General features: G+C 45.3%; 1 protein-coding gene across 8 annotated transcripts in view; it reads right to left on the reverse strand.

Moving 5' to 3' along the window:
• Positions 1-27592, reverse strand: part of DOCK3 (dedicator of cytokinesis 3) — a 321851-nt gene that overhangs the window by 25065 nt on the left and 269194 nt on the right. For all 8 annotated transcript variants that reach the window (XM_060204601.1, XM_060204600.1, XM_060204599.1 and 5 more), the window contains 9 exons: positions 24817-24877; positions 23800-23893; positions 20635-20783; positions 12599-12685; positions 11323-11427; positions 4847-4988; positions 3614-3780; positions 2804-2890; positions 1972-2151 (listed from right to left, as the gene is read on the reverse strand). In XM_060204601.1, the coding sequence (XP_060060584.1) occupies positions 1972-2151; positions 2804-2890; positions 3614-3780; positions 4847-4988; positions 11323-11427; positions 12599-12685; positions 20635-20783; positions 23800-23893; positions 24817-24877 (1072 nt within the window). The remainder of the gene's footprint in view (positions 1-1971; positions 2152-2803; positions 2891-3613; positions 3781-4846; positions 4989-11322; positions 11428-12598; positions 12686-20634; positions 20784-23799; positions 23894-24816; positions 24878-27592) is intronic.

Raw genomic sequence — 27592 nt, forward strand, 5'->3', positions numbered from 1 at the left:
GGGAAGAGACCTAAGTTCATGGCAATAGTTTGTAATGACCCAGACCTGCAAGCGACTCAGATGCCCAATGGCAGATGAGTGGCTAAGAACCTTGTGGTATATCTACACAATGGAATATTATGCAGCTATTAAAACAATGAGGTCATCCCCTTTGCAATATCTTGGTCAGAACCTGAAAATATTATGTTGGGTAAGATTAGCCAGAAAGAGAAAGACCAATAGTAAATGATCTAACTCACAGGTGGAACTTAAGAAAAATGAAGAGAGTAGCCCCCAAATATGGGAAAGGTGTGTAGATATTGACTGTAAACCCCATCGATTTGATCTGATCTGGGGCCCATATTCAGCTTAGGAGCCTATGTGACCTCTGAACCCCTGTAGATCTGAGCTCACATTCTGTGGTCATGAGTAGGAACGTTCCAAGCTGCCCCAATATCAGGACCCATCTTCCTCAGGTGTAGCATAGAGTATGTTGTCCAGCCTCCCTTTGGAGGATGGAACATTCTCTACCATTGTTGATCCACATTGAGGAAAGGTCCTATGGGGGCCCACAAAGGAGTCTATTTTGTTGTTCTTGATAGAGATGACCGGTAACAATGGAGAGGGGGATTTATTCAAGGTCTAGGCCCATAGTGTCTGTTTGGGAATCTCAGGACTCCTCGAATAGGGACCCAGCAGATGGGGTGGTTACTCTCTTTCCTGACCCAGCTTTCTGGTCCTTTTTCCAGCCATGACATCATCTCCCCAGGCTTGGCTACACCTGCAAATCAGATCTCAGGCTTGGGGGAAAAAAAAACTAGTATAGCCACAGGCCCTTTCGAATATAACTGAAATATGCCTACTAGCTATCTACAAAACAGAGACCTCCCCTAACTCTTCATCTGAACTATTCCAGCCTTTAGGTTCATGATTAGTCAACAATTTGTTTGGCTTTATACGTTAACTCTTTTCAGCCACCAGGTTCCAGATGCTAACATGATGCCAACTGTACTTCCCTGGGCAGACAACCCCACCAATGTGTCCTGGAGCCCCACTTCCCCACTTGGGAAAGAGAGAAGCAGGCTGGGAGTATGGATCGACCTGTCAACGCCCATGTTCAGCGGGGAAGCAATTACAGAAGCCAGACCTTCCACCTTCTGCATCCCACAATGGCCTTGGGTCCATACTCCCAGGGTTAAGGAAAGCTATCAAGGGAGGGAATGGGATTCAGAGTTCTGGTGGTGGGAATTTTGTGGAGTTGTACCCCTCTTATTCTATGGTTTTGTCCTTTTTATAAATAAAATAAAATAAATGTGAAAAAATCAATAAATCTAACATCACAAGAGTTTAAAAAAAAGAAAAAAAAGAAGAGTAAGGGAAACACAAGGTAAAACTTGGACTGGGTGTCGTGCATGCACCAAAGCAGAGGATTATGGGGAAGCGACGGAATGAAGGACATTGGGGTTCTGGTGTATGATTGGGGAGAGGACCTAGGTTGGAGAAGCAAATGTCTTGCAGATAACTAGACACCTATCATGGGGAGAAGAGGGGCTGTACCTATGTGTAGCAACTGTACTGTAAACCATCAACCCCCCAATTAACAACAACAAAACCAACCAACCAACCAACCAACCAACCAAAACAAACCAGGGGCTGGGGAGGGAAACACAAAGCAGAACTTGGACTGGGTTTGGTGTATTGCACCAAAGGACTCTGGGGCAGGTGGACAGTGCTCAGGTCCTGACATGATGGCGGAGAAGGACCTAGGTGTGGCGGTGTGATAGAGTGTTATATGGAAAACTGAGAAATGTTACACATGTGCCAATGACTGTATTCTATTGTCTAATGGAAACCATTAATGCCCCAATAAAGAAAAAAAGAACCCTCATTCCAGGACACACACCAGGAATTGGGAATGCCAAGAAGAAGAACCTGAGAATCACTTTCACAGTCAAGCTGTCTGTGTGGGCTTGGTCTTGGGCACTCACTCACCTCCTGGTAGCGGGCAATGCCTCCGTTGACAGCTGCATCGATGACACCATTCAGACACATGCTGAGCAGATTGATGTTGCCATGCACCTGCTTGTGTTGGTACTGGCTGATCAGGGCCCGAAGCTCCTGGTTCTTATTCTCAACCACTTGGATGGCATTCTCCAGTGGGCTTACCTCCACCTGGGCATTACACAGTGATAACTCCTCTTTCATCACAGTTCTGAGAACAGGGATCAGGAATCTGTGATGCAGATTCCCCCCATCCTTGTTCCTAAGGTCCTAAGATGGCCTAGATCTTTTTTAATTTTTTCCTTGTTAACTTGTACAGCAAAACAGTGAAAGTAGAGCATCAGTTTTGAAGTCAGAGAGCTTTGGCTTTCTCAACCTCAGAGAATAGTTCCTCATTTACAAACTGGGTGATTTAAAATAGCTAGAGGTATTGTAAGGATTAAATGGGAGAAAATGTACAAGGTCCCAAGCATAGGATGGGCCTGTGGGTGCCTAGGTCAGACAGGTGACTGAAACTCTTTTGCAGTCCTGAGAGAAAGTTCAACACAGACAGGGATGAGGAAGCAGTGTGAAGATCATTCCCATTTGGGGGCTGGGTGGTGTCACACCTGGTCGAGGATACACGATGCAGTATGCAAGGATCTGGGTTCGAGCCCCCACCTGCAGCGGGAAGCTTCACAAATGGTGAAATAGGGCTGCAGATGTCTCTCTGTCTCTCTCCCTCTCTATCACCCCCTTCCCTCTCGATTTCTGGCTGTCTCTATCCAAATAAATAAATAAAGATAATTAAAAAGAAATCATTCCCATTTGAAATGTGTCTCACCAGTTCCCTCCTTTCCACTTCAAACCATCTAGAGATGCCAGGTAAGCTGTGGGTGAGGGTCAGTGTAGTGCGTTCAATCCACAGGCTCTGCAGGGAGGGCACAGACAGGTATGGTGATCAGGCAACTTCAGTCACATTTCGTGTCTGAAGGATGGTAACAAAGCTTTGAGGAAGTGGGGCTTGCCCACGGCCTTTTTTTTCCTTCCTCCAGGGCTATTGCTGGGGCTCGGTGCCTGCACTATGAATCCACTGCTCCTGGAGGCTATTTTTTCTCTTTTGTTGCCCTTGTTGTTTATGGTTGTTGTTATTATTTTTGTTGTTATTGCTGTTGTTGTTGTTGGATAGGACAGAGAGAAATCAAGAGAGGGAAGGTAGATGAGGGGGAGAGAAAGACAGACACCTGCAGACTTGCTTCACTGCCTGCGAAGCGACTCCCCTGCAGGTGGGGAGCCCTTGGCTTGAACCCATATCGTTAGCCGGTCCTTGTGCTCTGCGCCACGTGCACTTAATCCGTTGCACTACCACCTGCCCCCCCCCTCCGTGGTTGCTGGGGTTTGGTGCCCACACAATGAATCCACTGCTCCTGGTGGCCATTTCCCCCTTTTCTCCCCCCTTGTTATATTTGATAGGAGAGAAATTAGAAGGAACAGGGAGCTTGAGAGAGAGAGAGAGAGAGAGAGAGAGAGAGAGAGAGAGACCGAGACCTGCAGCACTGCTTCACTGTGAAGCTTCCCCCCTGCAGGTTGGCACCTGGCCCCTTTACATGGTCTTGCTATAAACGCTGCTCCCCATTTCCTAGATTTTTCTCACCTTGAATTCATTTTCCTTGTCCTTGGGGCCTTTGTGAAAAGGCCTGTCATACCGGAACTTCCTCACATTGTTGACACGGTAGAAGCTCTTGATGCGATCCGGGACTCTGTCCATCTGCAGCACATCTACATAGTCTGGAATGGGAGTCACTGCATAGATCTGCAAGTCTGCACAGGAAGTAAAGGGCAAACCCAGGCTTTCTGGAGATACGGGCCTGAGTGACTAGGCCTTGTCATTTCGAGCACTAAGCGGCCAGGCAGTGGTGCGCCTGGTTAAGCACACACATTACAGTGTTCAAGGACCCAGGTTCAAGCCCCTGGATGCTACCTGCCGGGGGAAAGCTTCACGAGTGGTGAAGCAGGGCTGCAGGTGTTTCTCTATGTCTCTTTCCCTCTGTACCTCTCCCTCCCATCTCAATTTCTCTCTGTCTCTATCTGAAAAATAAGTAAAAAATATTTTTTTAAAAAAGGAGAGAAGAGCACCACAGCCCCGTCCCCTATTGATGGCGGCTGCACTCCCAGGCGTCTCTCAGATCCAAGGACAGTCACACCAAATCCCCGTATCTGGACCCCTGTCTTGGTCTAGCAGTGCATCTCCGGAGCACTCAGCCAAGCTGAGATGTCACAGTTCAGTGCTTTAGAACTCTTTAGGAAAGAAGGGCAGGAGGTCAAGAGAAACAGGTGTTCACCCCCAAAGGGCCACTGAGAGACGCTGGGCACTGAAGGATGACAGAACAGTGCGGAAGTTACATGGCCTGGACTTGCCCACTGTAGGTAAGCTCTACTTACTGCAAGAGACTACCTCACTGGGCTATGTGCGGAGATTACACATGGGAGCTCCCCTGCTCTCGCCTCTCTGGAACAAGCCTGCCACAGTCGCAGGGCAAGAAGCTGTGTGAGGGGTAAATGGTCGCCCCCTGCTGTGCTTGCTTTCTGCCTGGGCAAATTCTTACAGGGCCAGGTGTGGGCTACAGTGCTAGTAGCAGCGAGGCTGAGGGGGAAAGATGCCCTGCCAAGTCTGACTACCCTCACCCCTATGGCTGAGGACATGCCATGGACACCTCTGTGAGGCGCAAATATTAGCCTGCTAAGTATGTGCTCAGTGATGAGGACACGGTCTGGTTTAGGACTTACGAGTAACTAGCCTCTAAGACCAACAAGATGGCTGATGACTGGGTAGGTCCTGAGACCTCCCAGGACCCCAGCCCTCCTTCCCACAAGGGTCAAAAGATACACTGGGTATCACACTGCAGGATGGTGTCGTCAGGATGGTTGGGGTGCTGCATGGCGACAGCCTGTGGGAACTCGCTGAGCATCCTCTGCTGGAAGGCCTCCAGTCTCTCGTAGTCATGGCCTCGGCACACATATTCTTTGTTCTGCCACAAACACGAGAGCACACTCTATCCCACACCTGCAGCCCCACCTCCACATAGATGTCAGTGACAAACACGTCCTAGGAGGCCCAGTGGCAGTTGTTGCCCTAGGGGAGATGATGGTTAGGAAGGACGGGTGCCCTGTGATGTGTCAGGCTGGGGGGGGCGGGGGAGGTGAGGCTGCAGGAAGTTTGGAAGAGGAAGGGCATTTTACCCAGGAAGGGGTGCGAGGTGGTGGTGGGATTTTGGAGAAAGCCACATCTGAAGAGAGTCCTGAAAGGTTCGCCTGGGTTAGTTTGGTGAAGAAGAGTGGGGAAGGAAGGGTAAGCTATGTGGGTACAGTGACAGGCGGTACTAATGCAACAGTGGGAAGAATGCGGCTGAAAGAAAGTGCACTAGGAGAATGGGGGAGGTGACTCAGACTTGCAGGTGTGTGCCAACAGGGATCAATCACTACGGGTGCCACCAAATATCTTAAAAGGGGTGAGATCAGGTGAGTACTTCGGAAGAAACGTTTTTGTCAGCTGGGAGTAGTGTAGACCACTGTTCGATGTCCAGTAGTACTCAGGAAGTGTTTATTGCATGAATAACCCCCAAACAGCAGTGATTACTTTGCAAAGGTTTCAGTAGAACAAATCACATCATTCTAACTACAAGTCTTACATGTTTTATTATAATATATTTGGTTTGAATTAGAGCTCAGTTTTTCTCTTCAGGGACTGAAGTCATAACGAAGCACCTTCACACCTTTGGTACTGGCCGTCACTAGTACTGAGTGAGGGACTAGAGAGGTTCCTCTCAGTCCTCTGATCACGCCTGTCTGTCACCTAGCTGCCTCACCAGGCCCACTTTAAGGAAGTGGTCTAGGGCACTGGCATCCCTCGTTGGCATGTTGAGGAGGAGGAGGAAGAGGAACAGGAGGGGGAAGAAATGTGGGGAAGGAGAGGGGAGAGGAAGTAAGGGAGGGAGGAGGAGGAGGGGAGAAGGAAGTTTCCATAGGGTCAGTTAGATGCTTCTTGGTACAGGGCTGGTTACAGACCTAGTTTTGGAGGATCTGCTTTTTTTTTTTTTTTTTTTGGCATTGGATTTCTGCCCCCTTTTACTTTCCCCATTTACTGTGGGAGAGTGGAGCTAAGCTTGGGACACAGGATCGGATGGATGAGGATGGACAGGCCACGCCATAGGGAAATTAAGACCAGCAGGAGCAGGCTGGCCTCTCTAGTGGAATAGGGCAGTAGCAAAGGACAGAGACTCAGTCTCTCGCTTAATAAGCAGAACTGACATAGTATTTATGAAGAATTGGTATTTCGGTATCCACTCACAAAAGAAGTCATCACTAGAGTCTGTTTATAGATCAAATGAAGAGAAACAGAAATTCCCCCTAGCAGGGAGAGCTGGGTGCGTTTCCCTCTTTGTAGAGATTAGTAGATAATCACATTTGTAAAGCAAGGCAGGCAGAGGAATCAAGCTGACAGAACTGAAACAACAGATGACCTATGTGTCCAGGGAAGGCGAGGGAGTAACTAGCCTTCTGGGGAAGAAGCAGCGCACAGCACTGACCTTGAACTGGCTGTCAGTTTCAAGTGTGCTTGGGCAAGAGCGCCACCCTCCTACAAGAGACAGCTGCTGCTACACTGCACTGGGCTCTTGCAACCTACAAAGGAAACAGTTTTGGGGACTTTTAGTCCCACTGGGACTTATTTCATTTGCTGTAGATGAACTGGGTCACTGAGGGGAGGGAGGCAGCATCTGACCGGGCCAGGGAGATTTGTATACATGAACTTAGCTCCTAGGGACTCTTCTTTGTGTGGAGACAAAAGCAAGCAAACAAAAACAAAAGCAGAAAATAAATAAAACCAAACCGTGCATGACCATTCAGACTATCCCCTGTAAACATCATCATCACCACCACCACTACCTCCAGAGCTGTTCAGTTCTGGCTCACGGAGGTATGGAGGACTGGAACTGGGACTCTGGAGCCTCAGGCATGGCAGTTTTATTTGCACAGTCACTATGCTATCTCCTCCACTTCACTTGCAGACATAATTTGCAGTTAAATGTTCAAATTATCTGAATGACTGAGGTACTATGACAGGTTGCACTTATTAAAAACACCTAAAAGGGAGGCTGGCTCTGGAGTAGCAGCAGCCATGGTTTGCTTGCCCCAACCAACTAGGAGAAGCAGCGAATCACCTGAAAGCCCAAGACATCGATGCACCTGGTTCGAGACCCCGACTCCCCACCTGCAGGGGGGCCGCTTCACAGGCGGTGAAGCAGATCTGCAGGTATCTATCTTTATCTCCCCGTCTCTGTCTTCCCCTCCTCTCTCAATTCCTCTCTGTCCTATCCTATAAAATAATGAAAAAAGGGGAGTTGGGTGGTAGCACAGCAGGTTAAGCGCACGTGGCACAAAGCACAAGGACCGGTGTGAGGATCCCGGTTTGAGCCCCCGGCTCCTCACCTGCAGGGGAGTCGCTTCACAGGCGGTGAAGCAGGTCTGCAGGTGTCTATCTTTCTCTCCCCCTCTGTCTTCCCCTCCTCTCTCCATTTCTCTTGGTCCTATCCAACAATGACAACATCAATAATAACAACAATAATAACTACAACAAGAAAACAACAAGGGCAACAAAAGGGAATAAATAAATAAATAAATATTTTTTAAAAATTAAAAAGAATGCCCGAGCGGTGTGGTTCTTAGGTGTGAAGGAGGGCTAGTCTTCCTAAGGGGGTCCTCTACTCATTTATATTCTGGTACTAGAAATACTCTTTTTTTCCCCCTTTTGTTACCCTTGTCATTGTAGCCTTGTTGTGGTTATTATTGTTGTTGTTGATGTTGTTTGTTGTTGGACAGGACAGAGAGAAATCGAGAGAAGAGGGGAAGACAGAGGGGGAGAGAAAGATAGACACCTGCAGACCTGCTTCACCGCCTGTGAAGCGACTCCCCTGCAGGTGGGGAGTCGGGGGCTCGAACCGGGATCCTTACGCTGGTCGTCGTGCTTTGCGCCACGTGCGCTTAACCTGCTGTGCTACCACCTGACCCCCGAAATACTCTTATGTGACAGAACTACAGCTCTTCTAGGGGCCACAGATACGATTGCTGCCTCTTTCTCCCTCCCTCCCTCCCTTCCTTCCAGTTATTGGACAGAGACAGTCAAAAGTCAAAAGGGAAAGAGATATAGAGAGGGAGAGAGACAGAGAGAACCTGCAGCCCTGCTTCCCCACTTGCGAAGCTCTTCCTCCTGCAGGTGGGGACCAGGGGCTTGAACCTGGGTCCTTGTGCGCTGTAACATGTGCGCTCAACCAGGTGCAACACTGCCCAGCCCCCCTGTCCTTTTCTATACTACTAGTTCCTAAGAAATAATTTACTCCTTGTACTTAAGGTTAGTGCCAGATTTCTGAAAGCTGAAAGCTGAAGTGCCGCTAGAATAGCTTTCTCTTAAGGAGCCACTAGGCCTAGTTGGCTACTGGTGTGATCCTGAGCTCATCAATGCTCACTGGCAAGAGCAATTTCTCAGCAACAAGGAATCCCAAACATAGCAAAGAGATCTGTGGACTTTCCCAGGTACTGACATCAATTCTAAACTTTAGAAGAAAAGAAAAAAAGAAAGAAATAGGAACTGGTGGTAGCCTGGTGGTAGCGCAGCGGGTTAAGTGCACATGGCGCAAAGCTCAAGGACCAGCGTAAGGATCCCGGTTCGAGCCCCTGGCTCCCCACCTGCAGGGGAGTCGCTTCACAGGCGAAGCAGGTCTGCAGGTGTCTGTCTTTCTTTTCCTCTCTCTGTCTTCCCCTCCTCTCTCCATTTCTCTCTGTCCTATCCAACAACGACACCAATAACAACAATAATAGTAACAACAAAGATAAACAACAAGGGCAACAAAAAGGAAAAAAATGGCTTCCGGAAAAAATGGCAGTGGATTCATAGTGCAGACACCGAGCCCTAGCGATAACCCTGGAGGCAAAAAAAAAAAAAAAAAGAAAAGAAAAGAAAGAAAGAAAGAAAGAAAGAAAGAAAGAAAGAAAGAGGAAGTGGGGTCAGTGGGAACTAGTCTTAGGTCTCAGCTGCAGTCTGAGGACTCTTCATCAATCGATTCCTTAGGTAACCTGATAATAATGAGTCCCTACGGGCTACATTCCACAAACCCAAGCTGACTCCTGGAGTCTCTGGGATGTGCTGCAGAAAGAAGAAAACCACAGTGTTCAGTAGGTGTCTCTGTGTCTGTAAAGGCTCAGCCGTTTCACACTGTGCATGGTCCCGGCCTCCAGATAACGGTGAAGAAAAGTGACTGCCCTCACCCTGGGTCAGATTTTTGCCTGCCTAGAAAAAAAAGCTCATTTTTAAAATTTGTGATTTACAAAACTGTAAGTTAATAGGGGTTTAAATCCATATAGTTCCCACCACCAGAGTCCTAGAAAAGACTTTCCACCGTCCAATCCATTGTATTGCAGTTTCTGAAGGGCCCCACAGGCTGAGGGGACAGTTCTCTTGGTTCTCTCAAACTAAAAGTTCCGTCTTGATGCTAAAGACTATAGTGCAACCATGGTGAGCACTCAACTTAGACGACAAACTTCAAGAGAAAAAAAGGAGAGCCGACTTTAAGGTTAGGTTACTGGCATCTTTTCTGGCTGAGAACAGTCACAATGGAGGATTCTAAGTACTTGAAGTACAAGTTGGCAGGTTTCCAAACATGCCAATGGAATATTCCTGACTGGTCGTTTTCTGCAGAAACTAGATGATTATGTAAGAAAAGCATCTTAGTACATTCCAGGCAGGTACAAAATAGTAAAGTAAACCAAAATCTAAAGTAAGTAGCCAGTCCAGTCACATAAAGCTAAATGCTTTTTATTGACTGTCCAGTACTAAAAAAAAAAAAAAAAAAAAAAAAGGGCCCCCACAGCTATGGACATCTAATCTTTGACAAAGGGGCCCAGACTATTAAATGGGGAAAGCAGAGTCTCTTCAACAAATGGTGTTGGAAACAATGGGTTGAAACATGCAGAAGAATGAAACTGAACCACTGTATTTCACCAAATACAAAAGTAAATTCCAAGTGGATCAGGGACTTGGATGTTAGACCACAAACTATCAGATACTTAGAGGAAAATATTGGCAGAACTCTTTTCCACATAAATTTTAAAGATATCTTCAATGAAACAAATCCAATTACAAAGAAGACTAAGGCAAGTATAAACCTATGGGACTATATCAAATTAAAAAGCTTCTTCACAGCAACAGAAACCACTACCCAAACCAAGAGACTCTTCACAGAATGGGAGAAGATCTTTACATGCCATACATCAGATAAGAGTTTAATAACCAACATATATAAAGAGCTTGTCAGACTCAACAACAAGACAACAAATAACCCCATCCAAAAATGGGGAGAGGACATGGACAGAATATTCACCACAGAAGAGATCCAAAAGGCCGAGAAACACATGAAAAAATGCTCCAAGTCTCTGATTGTCAGAGAAATGCAAATCAAGACAACAATGAGATATCACTTCACTCCTGTGAGAATGTCATACACCAGAAAAGGTAACAGCAGCAAATGCTGGAGAGGGTGTGGGGTCAAAGGAACCCTCCTGCACTGCTGGTGGGAATGTCAATTGGTCCAACCTCTGTGAAGAACAGTCTGGAGAACTCTCAGAAGGCTAGAAATGGATCTACCCTATGACCCTGCAATTCCTCTCCTGGGGATATATCCTAAGGAACCCAACATATCCATCCAAAAAGATCTGTGTACACATATGTTCTTGGCAGCACAATTTGTAATAGCCAAAACCTGGAAGCAACCCAGGTGTCCAACAACAGATGAGTGGCTGAGCAAGTTGTGGTATATATACACAATGGAATACTACTCAGCTATAAAAAATGGTGACTTCACCGTTTCCAGCCGATCTTGGATGGACCTTGAAAAATTCATGTTAAGTAAAATAAGTCAGAAGCAGAAGGCTGAATATGGGATGATCTCACTCTCAGGCTTAAGTTGAAAAACAAGATCAGGAAAAAAAAAAAAACCCACAAGTAGAACCTGAAATGGAATTGGCATATCGCACCAAAGTCAAAGACTCTGGGGTGGGTGGGTGGGGAGAATACAGGTCCAAGAAGGATGATAGAAGACCTAGTGGGGGGTTGTATTGTTATCTGGGAAACTGGGGAATGTTATGCATATACAAACTATTGTATTTACTGCTGAATGTGAAACATTAATTCCCCAATAAAGAAATTTAAAAAAAAAAGGGCAGAATAGGCAAAAGGCAAAACAGAAAACTAGAATAGGTTATAAAATAGCTACATGTCAAATGTGCTGTGTTTGTGACTACTTGAATACTCACCCGAAGGAAGAAAGGAAACTTCCTGCCATAGAAGCCTACCCGAAAGAACTCGGGCTCTAGGCGCTGCTGCTCCATGATGTTATCATAGTAGCTGGCTTCCATTTTCTGTGAATAAGACAGGCAAATACCTTCCGGTTTGCTAAGTACTTTGGTGTCCAAAGAAAGTCCCAAGAAGGCACTGTCTTTTGGAAAGAAATATGACAACTCAGTGTAGATAAGAAGTGAGCTCTTACAGGCAGGCCATCAGCCCCTTTCCGGAGAGCCACGTGCTAGAAAAGGAAGCTGGCTTTTGGCTTTAACCAGTGCTCATTACCCCATGACCCCTTGCTTATAGGTGACTAGCAGCAATTCTTTGCAACATTTCAGATAAATCCAGCTGCAATATCTTGTTCATGCATCATCTAACTATGCTAATAAAGTGAGGAAAACTCAGTTACCTGCATCACTGGCACAGGCTGTAACTTAGAGGTGAGTTTAATCCCCAACAGCTGAATTAATTATCCATGATATCTGGCATTATCAAGGTTGATGAATCTTTCTAGTTGTAGCTAACCTGGCATGATATTCAGAAAAACTCACTGAACCTTGGGAATATAGCTCTACATGCATGCAATCTGCCCATCTGCCAGGAAACAGTAACCTTCAAAGATTGCAAGAATGTATTGTTAGAAGCCAGAAGTCATGCTCAAGAACTCCTCCTAATATATAAGTCCGGTTCCCAGTCTGGGTCAGGGAACAGAGCAGAGCTAGCCACACTGACGAGGTGCAGGGGTGAACCAGACTGCCAATGAAATCAGCAGCTGTTATCACTCAGAACTCATCAGCAAACACAAAAAACTTTGGTGGGAAGCTTCAAAGTCTCTAATTTTTGAATATTTTTGCCTCAAAGATGGAAGTAAGAATAAAGTAACCACAAGTTGGCAAAGATCTTATGAAGCTTTCAGATGAGAAAAAAAAAAAAAGGTCATTTCAGGAAAAGCTTTTTCGTGAAGCTGAGCAGATATCTCTTCCTTAAGATCCCTATTCTGTAATGAATATGCTACTCTTCTCCCTTCCCTAAGTACTGGTGGCCGGTACATTTGTCAGGTGTGTATTTTTGGTTCCCCAGCCAGACTGTTAAGTGTCTCAAGGACAGGAAACTGGCTGGCTGCTTCTCCTTTACTGTCTACAGCACTAAACAGAGAACTGAGCCCAAAGGCCATCGCTCAGAAACTGATGCCAGGCCAGATTTTGCACTTCCAGTAAGGACTGTGGTGGAGGCAATGGGGAAGCTCACCCGAATCCAGCTGAGGCTCTGATAGTCGTAGAGGCTCTCATACTGACACGCCAGCTCCCTGCACAGTGGGATTCCAAACTCCCAGCTCTGTAGCAGACATAGAACAAGACTTTCAGCATTTCAGGTATCCTCAGGATGGTCCAAGCTCACATCACAGACATCAGAGGCCACCTACAACTCACAAAGTTGTCATAAAGAACATACGTTCAAAAACTAATTTGCGGAACATAACACTGTGGCTTCTTTCTTTCTTTCTTTTTTTTTTTTTTTCCCCTCCAGGTTTATTGCTGGGCTCGGTGCCTGCACCATGAATCCAACGCTCCTGGAGGCCATTTTTCCCCCTTTTGTTGCCCTTGTTGTTGTAGCCTCGTTGTGCTTATTATTATTGCCATTGTTGATGTTGTTCGTTGTTGGATAGGACAGAGAGAAATGGAGAGAGGAGGGGAAGACAGAGAGGGGGAGAGAAAGATAGACACCTGCAGACCTGCTTCACCGCCTGTGAAGCAACTCCCCTGCAGGTGGGGAGCCAGGGGCTCGAACCGGGATCTTTACTCTGGTCCTTGCGCTTTGCGCCACATGCGCCTAACCCACTGTGCCACCGCCCAACCCCCAACACTGTGGCTTTTTAGCAACTACTTTCATTTGGTGGACAATGTCTCCAGACATGGAAATGTTTCCACCTTTAAGGTAAGAGACCTGCCTATGTTGTCAAGGAAAGACAATTCTCTATCTACTTTTTGCTTGATTACTCTGAAGATATCCTATTTTTAAAATTACTTACCTTTTTATTGTATTGATCTCAGATAGATGGTAAATTGTAGGAAATGTTTAATTTACATTATTTTCAGAGCCTAGAACAATACCAGGCTCAGGCATGTACCCAATAAAGATTTAGATTTATTGAATCAACAAAGGAAACCATGCCTTTTTTTTCTTCTTTCTGTCACCAGGGTTATCACTGGGGCTCAGTGCCTTCGTGACTCCATGACTGTCTCCTGGTGAGCATTTTTCCTTTTCCTTTGTTTTATTTATTTTTTCTGGATAGGGGCACAGGGAAATTGAGAAGGGAGGGAAAGATAAGAGAGTGAGAGAGAAAGAGAGACACCTGCAGCCCTGCTTCATCACTTGTGAAACTCCCCCCTGCGGGGCTTGAACCTAGGTCCTTGAGCATGTGCATGCAACTGGGTGTACCCTCAATCTGGCGCCCCCTTCTTTCTTTTCTCAATAGAACTTGAGACATAGAGAGAAAAGACCTCTGCAGCTTCACTGCTTCACTGCTCGCGATGCTTCCCCCTGCAGATGGGGACAGGGACTTGAACCTGGGCCTCTGTGCATGACACTGTGCACTGTACCAGGTGCACCACCACAAGGCCTTGGAAACAATGTCTTTTAAATTCGGACCACTTAAGCTCCAAAGCAAGTATGAAAAACAAAATAGAAGTGGTAATACCCAAGAACCTAGTTATAGGAAAATTCCTTTAAAGGAAGGTTCAAATCTTTTTCTTTTTTTTTTAATATTTATTTTATTTATTTATTCCCTTTTGTTGCCCTTGTTGTTTTATTGTTGTAGTTATTATTGTTGTTGTCGTTGTTGGATAGGACAGAGAGAAATGGAGAGAGGAGGGGAAGACAGAGAGGAGGAGAGAAAGATAGACACCTGCAGACCTGCTACACCGCCTGTGAAGCGACTCCCCTGCAGGTGGGGAGCCGGGGTTCGAACCGGGATCCTTATGCCGGTCCTTGTGCTTTGCGCCACCTGTGCTTAACCCGCTGCGCTACAGCCTGACTCCCGGTTCAAATCTTTAAAAAAATTTTTTTTATATTACCTTTATTTATTTATTGGATAGAGACAGCCAGAAATTGAGAGGGGAGGGGAAGATAGAGAGGGAGAGAGACAGAGAGACAACTGCAGCCCTGCTTCACTACTCATGAAGCTTTCCCCCTGCAGGTGGGGACCAGGGGCTCGAACCGGGGTCCTTTCGCATTGTAACATGTGCGCTCAACCAGGTGCGCCACCACCTGGCCCCTGGAAGTTTCAAATCTTAAAGTTCACTTCCGATGGTCCTTGCCTTGCTGGGTCCCAGAGTGTGGTGTGGCTCTTCCTGTGGTGACCACTATCTAACAGCTGCCTGGGGAAGGCTAGAGGGGTCTCTACAAAAGTGGAGGTCACGTTCATTTACTCCTCTTTTTAATGTATTTATTTATTAAATTATTTAATTTAGATATTTATTTTGGATAGAGACAGATTGAGAGGGGAGGGAAACACCTGCACCACAGTTTCCCTGTTTGTGAAGTCTCCTGCTGGCGGGAACCACGCGCTTGAATCTGGGCCCCTCTGCACTGTAATGTGTGCACTTTACCAGCCTCACGACTGCCTTGTCTCTTACCATTGGGTTGTGAGAAAAGTCATGACGTATTTTCTCTGTGTAAAGTGGTGTCATGACTTCTCCAACCACCCAATATATTTATTTGATTTTTAAAAATATGTATTTTATTGAGATAGACCAGAACACTGCTCAGTTCTGGTCTATGGTGGTGCTGGGGATCTCAGGGCCTCAGGTAGGAAAGTCTCTTTGCATAAATAACTGTTATTCCGTCTCCCCAGCCCTTAATTGATTTTCCCCCCCAGAGCACTGCTCAGCTCTGGCTTATGGTGGTGTGGGGGACTGAACCTGGGATTTTGGAGCCTCAGGCATGGGAGTCTCTTTGCATACTCATATGCTATCGCTCTCATTCCAAATATATTTATTTAGCAGCACAAGAGTGAAAGAAGGTGAGAGAGGGAGAGAGAACCAGAGTATCATTCTGGCACAAGTGATGCTGGAGACTAAACTCAGGACCTTCTGCTTTCAAGTTTAGAGCTCTAGCCACCACATTACTCCCAGGCTGCTCCCTCCTCTCTTTTCTTTAATGTATTTATATTTTTCTCTCTTAGACAGTTACTTTTTTATGATAGGAAATTTTTGAGAGAGAGAGAGAGAGAGAGCGAGAGAGGTATCATAGCACTGAAGCTTTCTTCAATATGGTGGAGGCTGGGCTCAAAGCTGGGTTTTGCACATGGAAAAGTAACTCATTATCCAAGTGAGCTATTTTATTGGCCCTATTGTAGGACATTTTAAACATACAGAAAAAAAAAAGGAAGAACCAACACCTAGGTGCTCACCACCCAGCTCCAGTAATGGCCAACTCGAGTTATTCTTGTATCATTCCTGTCCCTTACATCTTCTTATTCCTAGTCATCCTTTTTGAAGCAAATCTCACATGTAACCTCACCACTAAATATCTCAGTATAAATGTTTAAATAAGAATGACATTAAAAAATACTATTTAAGAGTGGGGGAGGTAGCATAATGGCTAATCCTATGCCAGGTTCAGTCCCAGGCACCAACAAGCACTACAGATGAACAGTGCTCTGATTTATATTGGTGCCAGGGACTGAACCTGGGATCTCTGAGCCTTAGAGATGGAAGCTTCTTCTTCTTTTTAAAAATTTCTTTATTGGGGGATTAATGTTTTACATTCGACAGTAAATAAAATAATTTGTACATAACATTACTCAGTTTTCCACATAACAATACAACCCCCACTAGGTCCTCTGTCATCCTTCTTGGACCTGTACTCTCCCCCCCCCCAGAGTCTTTTACGTTGGTGCAATACACCAACTCCGGTTCAGGCTCTACTTGTGTTTTCTCTTCTGATCTTGTTTTTCCAACTTCTGCCTGAGAGTGAAATCATCCCATATTAGGATGGACGTTTCTTTTCCATAACCACATTCTTTAAGAAAACAAACTAAAAGCAGTTACAGTGCTGCTCTTGACAACAGTTAATGTCTGTACACTTGACTGTTAGAAATTTCATGATGCATTTTTGCACAGAAAAAAATGTCATGACTTTCCTGACTACCCAATAGGAACCCATACATTATTTGTCTCCTAAATAATTAAAAAAAATTTTTTAAATATTTTTTTATTCTCTTTTGTTGCCCTTGTTTTACTGCTGTAGTTATTATTGTTGTTGTCGTTGTTGGATAGGACAGAGAGAAATGGAGAAAGGAGGGGAAGACAGAGAGGAGGAGAGAAAGATAGACACCTGCAGACCTGCTTCCCCGCCTGTGAAGCGACTCCCCTGCAGGTGGGGAGCCGCGGTTCGAACCGGGATCCTTATGCCGGTCCTTGTGCTTTGCGCCACCTGCGCTTAACCCACTGCACTACAGCCTGACTCCCCTCCTAAACAATATTTAATAAACAGTTATTTTAAAGTTAAAAATATTATTTAGAATACCATCATGGAAAACAATGGTATTTTATTTGGGATCGTGTTTCAATTTTTTTTTTTTTACCAGAGCACTTTTCAGCTTTGGTTTATGGTGGTGTGGAAGATTGAATCCAGGATTTTGGAGGCATGAGAGTCTGTTTGCATAACCATTATGCTATCTACCCTCCGCCTCACTATTTCTATTTTTTGAAGAAATTAATGCCATATGGATGGAAGTTGTAGAAGCAATTAAAAAGACTAAAACAAACCAACCAGAGTTTTAAATAGATTCTGACCCACTGTTCCAATATGGTGCCTCTGTCTCTGTGCACTAGAAAACCTCTTTATCCCAACTTGTATTACTTTTCAAAATTATGTTTATTTATTTATTATTATTTTGTTGTGGGGGAAATAACAGTAAAGGACAGCTATTGACACATGGGTACAGTTTCTTATCTCCTTATGACAGGACTACTCCCACCAACCCAAGATCCTTTTCACCTTTTTTAAAAATCTTTTAAAAAATATTTTTAAAAAATATTTATTTATTGGGGAAGCAATTACAGAAGCCAGACCTTCTACCTTCTGCAACCCACAATGACCCTGAGTCCATGCTCCCAGAAGGATAGAGAATGGGAAAGCTATCAGGGGAGGGGGTGGGATATGGAGATTGGGTGGTGGGAATTGTGTGGAGTTGTACCCCTCCTACCCTATAGTTTTGTTAATTAATCCTTTCTTAAATAAAAAAGAAAAAAATTTATTTATTATTGGATAGAGAGAGAAATGGAGAGGGGAGAAGAAGATAGGAAGAGAGACAGAGAGACACCTGCAGCTCCACTTCACCACTTGTGAAGCTTTCCCCCACAGGTGGGGACCAGGGGCTTGAAATTGGGTCCTTATGCACTGTAATGTGTGCCCTTAACCAGGTGTGCCACCACCCGGCCCCATCCCTTTTCACCTTTGTATGCTGAATATCTGCATGTATGTCCCCTACTTTCCCAATTTAAAAGGAGCATGCATATATACACATCAATTCTCTCCCCAGTTCCAAGAGCTGTGGGGAAAAGTTTCCGTCAAGGAACCAAGGAACTGAAACAGTCTTCCTGACAGTCAGCTGCCTGGGGGCTGGGTGAGTAGCAGAGCCGTGTGCAGACTTCTGACCAGTCTGCCAAGGGTGGCTCTGGGGAACGGCTCATGTTGGTGATGAGGGCCCCAGGTGGGGCTAAAGACACTGTCTGCTGACAATAGCTCTTCCTCCCTTCTGGGACCAATACTCAAGAGAAGCACAGGCGTTGCTGTGAAGCAGGGGAATCCAAGACAAGGATATCTATTAGGCTAGCAAGAGGCTGTATAGGTGTTCTTTGATCGTGGTTAAAATACATTCAGTTTTACAGTTCATATTTTCTATGGCAGATTAGGGAGCTACTTCAATTCTTAAGTATGTCTAATAAACATAAGCGAGGGCCTAAAAGCCCCGATGAGGCACTGATATTTATAGCTATACAAAGCTGCTCTGAACGGTTGCCTGCTTTTTTTGTGTGTTTTGCCACCATGCAAAAGCCTACATGACTCTATTGTTCCTGGTGGCCATTTTATCCTTTTTTTTTTTTATTATTTATTTTCCCTTTTGTTGCCCTTGTTGTTTTATTGTTGTTATAGTTACTGTTGTTGTTGATTCATTGTTGTTGGATAGGACAGAGAGAAATGGAGAGAGGAGAGGAAGACAGAGGAGGGGAGAAAGACAGACACCTGCAGACCTGCTTCACCACCTGTGAAGCGACTCCCCTGCAGGTGGGGAGCTGGGGCTTTGAGCTGGGATCCTTACACCGGTCCTTGTGCTTTGCGCCATGTGCGCTTAACCCGCTGCCCTACTGCCTGACCCCCCATTTTTTTCTTTTCTGATAGAGGAGGAGAGACAGTACAGACTCATTCTCCTGTTTATGAAATTCCCCCATGCAGGTGCTCCCATGCGGTGGCACGGGGCTCAAATTCAGGCCCCGGTGCTTGGTGATGTGTGTACGATGTTGAGTGAGCCACTTCTTGGACTCTGTGATGCTAGTTCTTACATTCCCGATCTGGAATTGCTTTATAAGTCACAGGAGTAAACTGCTATTTTTTCCTCCTAAGATAAAAGGATACTGCTAAGAACAATGAACCCACCTTCTCTGACCCATCTTGGACAGAGCTAGAAGGAATTATGTTAAGTGAGCTAAGTCAGAAAGATAAAGATGAGTATGGGATGATCCCACTCATCAACAGAAGTTGAGTAAGAAGATCTGAAAGGGAAACTAAAAGCAGGACCTGATCAAATTGTAAGTAGGGCACCAAAGTAAAAACCCTGTGGTGAGGGGTAGACATGCAGCTTCCTGGGCCAGTGGGGGGTGGGAGTGGGTGGGAGGGATAGGTCACAGTCTTTTGGTGGTGGGAATGGTATTTATGTACACTCCTAGTAAAATGTAGTCACATAAATCACTAGTTAATTAATATGAGAGGGGGAAAATTAATTGTATGTCTCGAAGTTTTTCAAAACACAAACTGAATCTTTTTAATATATAGGCTGTGTAATTGATATGCAGACTCTCTCAAAAGCCTAGACCAAGTAGATCAGAAGCAACCAATAGCACAGCTATATACAAGATACTGGGTACTGTACAGCAAACCCTAACAAAAGGACTTTTCAAAGTTAACTCAATTACCAATTAATGTGATGATAACATTAACTATCGATTATCTTTTGGAACCCTAAGACAGCAGGAACCTCACATCTCCACTATAGAGCCTCTACTTCCCCCAGTCCTGGAACCATTGGATAGGGCCCACTTTCCCGTATGCCTCTCCCAATCCATATCAAATAATATTGCATCAGCCGATCACAACCTAATAAACACAACGATGGCCACCTCAACATGCTTCACTTCAGACTGTGTCCAGAGACTTCACGTGTGGAATGATAACCCTTCAGCTTCATTACTCGGGTGAGACCTTTCCTTTCATAGTATACTCTAATTCCATCTCAGATGGTTCAGTTCCTAACAAAGTCCCAAAACCTAGATATACACCAGTTTCTGTGAGAGAGAGCATATGTTCACACGTATCCATAAACTACTGCAAAATATATACCTGATAGCAGAAGTACACTAGAGTTTGCAGTGAGTACCCCCTAACACTTCCTAACCACTATTCCAAGCTTTGGGTTCATGATTGCTCAACAATTTGTTTGGTTTCGTATGTTAACTCTCTTTTCAGTCACCAGGTTCCAGATGTCATCAGGATGCCGGCCAGGCTTCCCTGGACTGAAGACCCCACCAAAGTGTCCTGGAGCTCAGCTTCCCCAGAGACCCACCCTACTAGGGAAAGAGAGAGGCAGACTGGGAGTATGGACCGACCAGTCAACGCCCATGTTCAGTGGGGAAGCAATTACAGAAGCCAGACCTTCTACCTTCTGCAACCCACAATGACCCTGGGTCCATGCTCCCAGAGGGATAGAGAATGGGAAAGCTATCAGGGGAGGGGGTGGGATATGGAGATTGGGTGGTGGGAATTATGTGGAGTTGTACCCCTCCTACCCTATGGTTTTGTTAATTAATCCTTTCTTAAATAACAAAGAAAAAAAAAAGGCTACTGCTCTGAATGTGACTGCTCTGAATGTGACTATACGCACATGACTATACACCCGCACAACATCTACCCTCCCTCCGTAGCTGCCATCACTCCTACAGCATTCAGATGTTGCACGCCGCGGCAGCAGTGAGGAGATGACAGGTTCCTCAGATGACACCTACCTTGCCTTTGTTGAAGTAGTGGATGATCTTCCGGCAGAGTCCCTCTTTGCGCTGCCACTCTGTCTGGGATGGATAGTGGAGGAATTCCCGCAGCGGCCGCTCCTCCCACTGCAGTAGCTCACAGTAGAGGAGAAGAGTGAACGCAGCCTCTGTAGGAAGAGATAACGTGGAGGCCCAGGTGCTTCTCCTCAGGGGCACAAGAACAATCTGGTGCTAGAGGACTGGGCCAACCAGCGTGCCAGTGTGAGCCACGTGCAGTCCCGGTGCGGGGCCCTGGAAGCCACAGGTGTGAGAGAGGGGACCAGCTACCTCATAAACCTCGACCGTGGCATGAAGGTGTCAATGATCCTGGTAGATATTTTCCTCTCACAGACTGGCCAGCTGGTCTGGACTCCAGATAAACTGTGGCCCGGCTCTCTGAGAATCTGTGCGTAGGCTGACTTCCATTGGGAGACATAGGCATGCCAGAAGAGAAAGTTCTCATGGTATTTTGTATTCAGCTGACTAAAGTTTCCTTTCCAAATTTTTCAGAACTTGGCCTCAGGGGTGAATACTGACACTGGCTTTTCTCAGCCCTCTCTAAACTCAGTCTCACTGTTTTCAGTTGAATTTTCTGTCCTCAGCACAGCTTTAGGAATGGCCCTTTCCCTTATCCCTATTTCTGAAAGGACCAGAAAAAAATGCATGTGAATGATGGGAACTGCACAGTGGGCCTAATGTCAGTAGCTCCATTCTTGGAGGACCCTAAAGCTGAGGCTGAGCCCCAGGATTAAGACCCAGTGACACCCTACCCTACATGTGAAACAGCCAGAAAGAGTAATATAACAATAGCAGATAAATACCATGGCTCCCTGGACTAAGGAATGACTTAGAGTCATTGCTTAGAGCTGATTCTCATTATACAGTCAGTTCTTGTCCTTTCCTAGTTGTTCATTGTTGTGGACATCTCATATAGGCAAGTTAGTTTCTTAATTAACTTAGTTTTTGTCTGGTCTTCAAGTCCTTAATCAAGTCTGCTCTCTCACAACTATGTTATAGTATATATTATATATACATGATTTTTTTTTATTTGTGAAGTTGGAACTTTGCATGTGTGAAACCATCATTTCCAGACCAGCTTTTGATTGTTTTTCTATTCTTTTCTGTTCTGTTCTGCCCTTCCCTGCCCTACCCTACCTTACCCACTCCCCACCCTCTACACAACACTACTTCATAATTCATTGAGCTTCTCTCGGTGCTCCCATGTGTTGTCAGGACTTGGAGCCTCACACATGGGCAGGCAAGCGCTCTACCTGGTAAGTCAGCTTCTGGTGCCCTAATATTCCAGAGCCAGTGTCAAGTAGGCCCCAATACCTTCAGCCACTTTCCAGGCTCCCTCATCCTTTCTGGCTGGCTCTGGACACTGCACATGCTTGCTTAGGGATCCACAAGCCTCTTCATTGAATTCAGGAAGTCCATTCTCTTTGGGCCAAGTCCCTGAGGCATTCCAAGTCTTTCCTTGGAGCTTAGTAAATCATGTGAGATCTCCCCCGTCCCCCCCCCCCCCAATATGTAAGTCTCAGAACTCTACCCAAATTCTTAGCTTAGCTATTCTATTATGACTGGTAGGTACGTAGTAAGTGCCTCAACTTAAATACAGAACTTGTTATAGTCAATCACCTCACAACTCTCTTAGAGAGACAATGAGTAGAAGTGGATACAGAGAATGGCAGGAGCATCCCAGTCATTTCAGCTTTAATCCACGTCAATCTATATAGTCAGGAATCTATATATGCCAAACACTATTAAACATCTAAGGAAGACTCTGTGTTTCTACAAATGTATCTAGAGTTGGTAATATTTGTGGACAAGAAGAGTTTGTTCCATGGTCTATAAGACAAACTTAAGTCCTATGGCTCTAGGATGGGGTGGGGAAAAGCTGATCCTCAGACCGTATCACCTGACCTGGCCCTGCCAAGGGAACCACAGGTGGACTCAAAGCCTAGTGGATCTAAAGTGGGGGAGATAGCATAACAGTTATGCAAACAGATTCTAATGTTTGAGGCTCTGAGGTACCACGGTCAATTACCCACACCACCAGAAGCCAGAGCCAAGCAGTGTCCTGGTTAAAAAAAAAAAAAAAGAGCCTAATAAATCTAGGAGCTTTATCCATAGCAAGACTAAGTGTTATTTTTAGTTGATAATTGTGTATGGTTCATGAATGGTGTTACACATAATCAAATGATCCTTGGCAGAAAAAAAGGTTCCTAATCCCTGCTCTAGGGCTAAGATGTAGTTACTGGTTATCAAAGTGAAGAAAGTAACTACTGGGATGGGAGAACTTTGGCATATAAAGTGAACTGACAGGGCACACATACATGTACCCTCCTGATTCAGTGGCTCTATGTAAACAGATTGTGACTGGCACGAAAACTGCAGTAATGGATTGAAATGTAGAAACAATGATCGAGCCCTTGGCTGGTTTGTCTTAATGTCAGATGAACACTGTACTGTCCATTGGGAACTGACTGTAATGCAGTTGCAAGGAGGAACAGTCTAGGGAAAACAAAGAAAAAAGGTAGGTCTACTATCAAGTTTTGAATTCCTAAGTTTAGGCAGATATTCCTGCCTCCTCCTCCTTTTTTAGATTTTATTTATTTATTCATGAAGAAGATAGGAGGAGAGGGAGAAAGAACAAGGTATCACTCTGGTACATGTGCTTCCAGGGTTTGAATTCAGGACCTCATGCTTTAGAGTCCAATGCTTTATCCACTGCACCACTTCCCAGACCACAGATATTTTAGTCTTAACTATGGACTAACTTAGCTCTAGCTTTGAAGGTCATAAGAAAGCCTCAGCTCATGAAGAGGGTCATCTCTGGTGCTCTGAGTCTGGCAAGCAGAGTTCAGAGATCACACTTGAGGTCTCAGAAGAGGGGTGGCTAGGAGGCAAGAAGTATGGCATAACCACAGGCAGTAGGGGGCATAACAGGAAAAAGCAAAGGCAGAAGTTTAACATGCTTTCTTCCCACCACTAAGGAGTTGAGGGAAAGGAGGGAGGTGGGAGGGTAGCGGAGGCCCTAATACTTTACTAAGATCCGGCAAGCACCACCCAGTCTGTCTCTGCTAGTTGTGCATATGTCCACTCTGTCCTCGTGAGGAGGTGTGGCTCTCCCTACACACTCACCTGTGTAGTTTTCAGCTTGCAGATGCATGTCACAGAGTTTATGGATATATCGTATATACATCTCCTCTTTGTTAATCTCAGATTTGTAAAAGTTCTGTAAGAGAGATGGAAATACACATAAAAATGAAAGTTCCCCGCCTGTGAGCTCTAGCAGCTTCCCTGTCTATGAGGGCAGTCTGTGGCAACAGTAGCAGAAGGCACAGTTGCTGTGTGTGAACGTGGAACCTCTGAATAGTGAGAAGGAGGGATCATGCCACGGCAGGCTGGGGATTAAGTTGTGTCGGGGTAGGTGAGAACTGGCCAAAAGGCTAGGTTGTAGCCCACTCCAGAGAGAAGGGAATCTCATGCTTTTCCTAAGCAGGGGTGTGACTCATAAAGTGCAGAGCTCTAAGATGCTAGTAACATCTTTTTTAAAAAAAATTATTAATTTATTTATTTATTCCCTTTTGTTGCACTTTTTTATTGTAGTTATTGTTGTTGTTGTTGTTGGATAGGACAGAGAGAAATGGAGAGAGGAGGGGAAGACAGAGAGGGGGAGAGAAAGACAGACACCTGCAGACCTGCTTCACCGCCTGGGAAGCGACTCCCCTGCAGGTGGGGAGCCGGGGGCTCAAACCGGGATCCTTACTCCCGGTCCTTGTGCTTTGGGCCACCTGCGCTTAACCCGCTGCACTACTGCCCGACTCCTGATGCTAGTAACATCTAATGTCTTGGCTCAGACTCTTAGGCTTGTAGTTAACTTATTTATTTATTTTGGTGGAACCAGGGCTGTGCACAGTTTTGTATCTTTGGGATTCTTTTTCTTTGAGAGAGGGAGATATATCACAGAAGTGAAGCTTCTCCCATTGCCATATCATTTCTAATACAGTGCCAGGACTGAAGCCTGGTTCTCTCACACGGCACCCTGTCCAGTGAGTATCCCTCCAGCCTCCAGTTACTCATTATTACAACAGCCGGAGCAATCGTGGCATGGGATAGGGCTCTATGCAGACAGGCGACGAGCCCGTGTGCTCTTACCATCAGGTTAACAGTGCAGCCAATCTTCTTGTTTTCTGTTTCCTCTCCTTTCATACAGTCTCTGGAAGGCAAAGCACAGGTGAGTGCGTCATTACAGGAAGTGCTACCTCTGAGACAACAAGAGAAATGCAGTATCACCGAGACACCCATATGACCAAGTCCTAGACTAGGGTTCTCTTCAACAGAAATTGCTTCCACGGAGTATGACTGCACTGTGAGCTTCCTCTGCATCCTGGACTTGTTGCTAGGTTCCAACATCTCTGCTTAACTGAACTCCCTGTTCTGATGGCAGGATGCAAAGTCCAGCATATGCTGTCTCAGGCCAGTAAGTGACACCATTCTAATATCTGCAGCTCAGATGAGTATGTTAATAAACTAGAAGTGAATCCTTAAGCTCTCATCTGCTCTGAAGGGGAAGGAATGTTAAGCACTGCGTTGCATGGATGTGAAGATGCTGTTCTCTAGAGACCTAGGTTCCGGAGCTCGCGGCCACACGATCGTGGTGTGACTGCCACGTGTGGTCAATCTCTCACCGGCTTACTTACCGCCCTCCTGTGCACTAGTCTTTGGAAAGACTCCTCTCACTAAAAACAGTGGGTTTGGGGTTTCTTTACAATTGGGGAATAGCCAGAATTAGCCTGTGAAACATAGGAAAAAGGGGACATTGAAAATGGATCCTTCCAGGAGAGAGGGGGAACTGTCAAACCGAAGCTTCTCTGGAAAAGAGCAGAGACCCAGCACAAGATGAAGGAGCATAAGAACCAGACTAGTGAATCCAGTAATACTTCGTGTTCAGGGGCCAGGTGGCACATTGGGTTAAGTGCTCACATTACAGTGCGCAAGGACCCAGGTTCAAGCCCTTGGTCCCCACCTGCAGGGGTGAAGGTTTGCGAGTGGTGAAGTAGGACTGCAGGTGTCTGTCTCTCTTCCTAGCTCCCCCTTCCATCTCAATTATTCTCTCTATCCAATAGTAAATAGATAAATATATTAAAATAAAAAACACTTCGTGTTCACAGAGCCAGTCAGATTCCCAACTGCCAGCTGTGTCTCCTTCTGTGATACCTCAGATTGGTTTGGAAGAGGCATAGTACCTGGTGTACCTGTGCATTAGGAACTCTGGGAAAAGCTACGGAAGAGGGGCTATGAACCACGAGGGTAGGCGAGCTTGTCATGGCTTTGCTCCACTTACAAACACAGGGCCCAGGGTTGACCAACACAACAGAGAGTCAGGAGCCCTGGGTCACTAAGTGACTGAGTCTGCCACTCGGCAACTAGTTATCCCTACCTGACCAGTTACATCCCAACATACAGAGGGATGACTTCCTTGAAAGAAAGAATACTGAAAACTGACACCACTCTCATGGTATTCAGGAAAGTCAGGTGACTTTTCTCTAACGGAGGATTACTGTCAGAGTTGGCAATTCTGTGAGGTTTTGAACAAGACTCTACTACCAGTTCTCCCCATGAGGCACTTGGTTCCTTTGTAGTCAGACACAGGAGTCTTGAACATTCTACCGCAGAATATTTTCTATTATTATTATCTTGTCTCCAGGGTCATCCCCCTCCTGCCCCAGCTGGGGCACCCTGCCTGCAGAATTCCACTGCCATTATTTTATTATATTTTATTTTAAGAGAAAGGGTAAGAGTTAAAGAAAGAAAGAGATCTACCATAACACTGCTCCAACACTCATGAAGCTTGCTTCCCCTTTGCATTAATCCCGTTTGGTGGCTGGGGGCTTGAACCAGGTCCTTGTACATGATAAATTATGCACTCGATTGGTGAGTTATTTTCTAGTTTTTTGCTCACTCTGTTATTATTATTTTTAATTGAAGGGTTACTGCAATGTAGTCAATGGCAATGTAGTCAATGTATTACAATGTAATCAATGACATATGCATGCAGTTTCATTATGTACCAGACCCCTAAAGTTTTCTGGGTCTCCTTCCTTCCCCTTCTTCCCTAGAGTCCTTTGCTTTGGTGCAATATACTATGTCGAGTCCATGTTTCATTTTGTGCTCTCCCTCCCAGTTACTACTTTATTAAGTCCTGATAATAAGTGAGATTATTTGATATTCATCCTTCTCTTTTTGGCTTATCTCATCAATACTATGTTTCATCCAAGAGGATGAAAAGGAAATAATGGCATTTTTAACGGCTGAGTATTATTCTATTGTGTATATATGCCACAGTCTTTTTAGGCCACCCATCTGTTGTTGGACATCTGGGTTGCTTCTAGGTTCTGGCAATTGCAAACTGTGCTGCTATTAACACAGGTATAAGTAGAGTTCTTCTCTTAGGTGCTTCTGTTTCCTTTGGGACTCATTCTGTTCTTAAGTGATAGCAGGGGGCAGGAAATTACTGAGACTTTCTTTTGCCACCAGAGTTATTGCTAGGGCTTGATGCCTGCATGATAATTCTCTACAGCTCCTGAAGGTCTTTTTTCTTTTTTCTTTTAATGATAGACAAAGAGAGGTAGAGGGTGTGTGTGGGGAGGGAGACACCATATCCAGTTCAGTGTATGGATACTCAGGTTTTCTACCTAGCAAAAGCTTAGAGCAGCAGCAACTAGAAATAGCAGAAATGCCCTCGTTTCTTGCTCTGTGGCTGGAAAGACTCTCTCATGGGTGTCTGCGTGTTTTATTGCACAGTATATACAATCACTGCCTGGGGCTAAGTCTCCCCTATCACCCCTCCGTATTCCTTACTGCTTCATTTAGGGCGTTCTAAGAGGTACCTTTAGCTGTCATATGAAATCTAATGAGGGAATCATAAGGT

This window comes from Erinaceus europaeus, chromosome 12, assembly GCF_950295315.1.
Source record: "Erinaceus europaeus chromosome 12, mEriEur2.1, whole genome shotgun sequence".
Classification (NCBI taxonomy): domain Eukaryota; kingdom Metazoa; phylum Chordata; class Mammalia; order Eulipotyphla; family Erinaceidae; genus Erinaceus; species Erinaceus europaeus.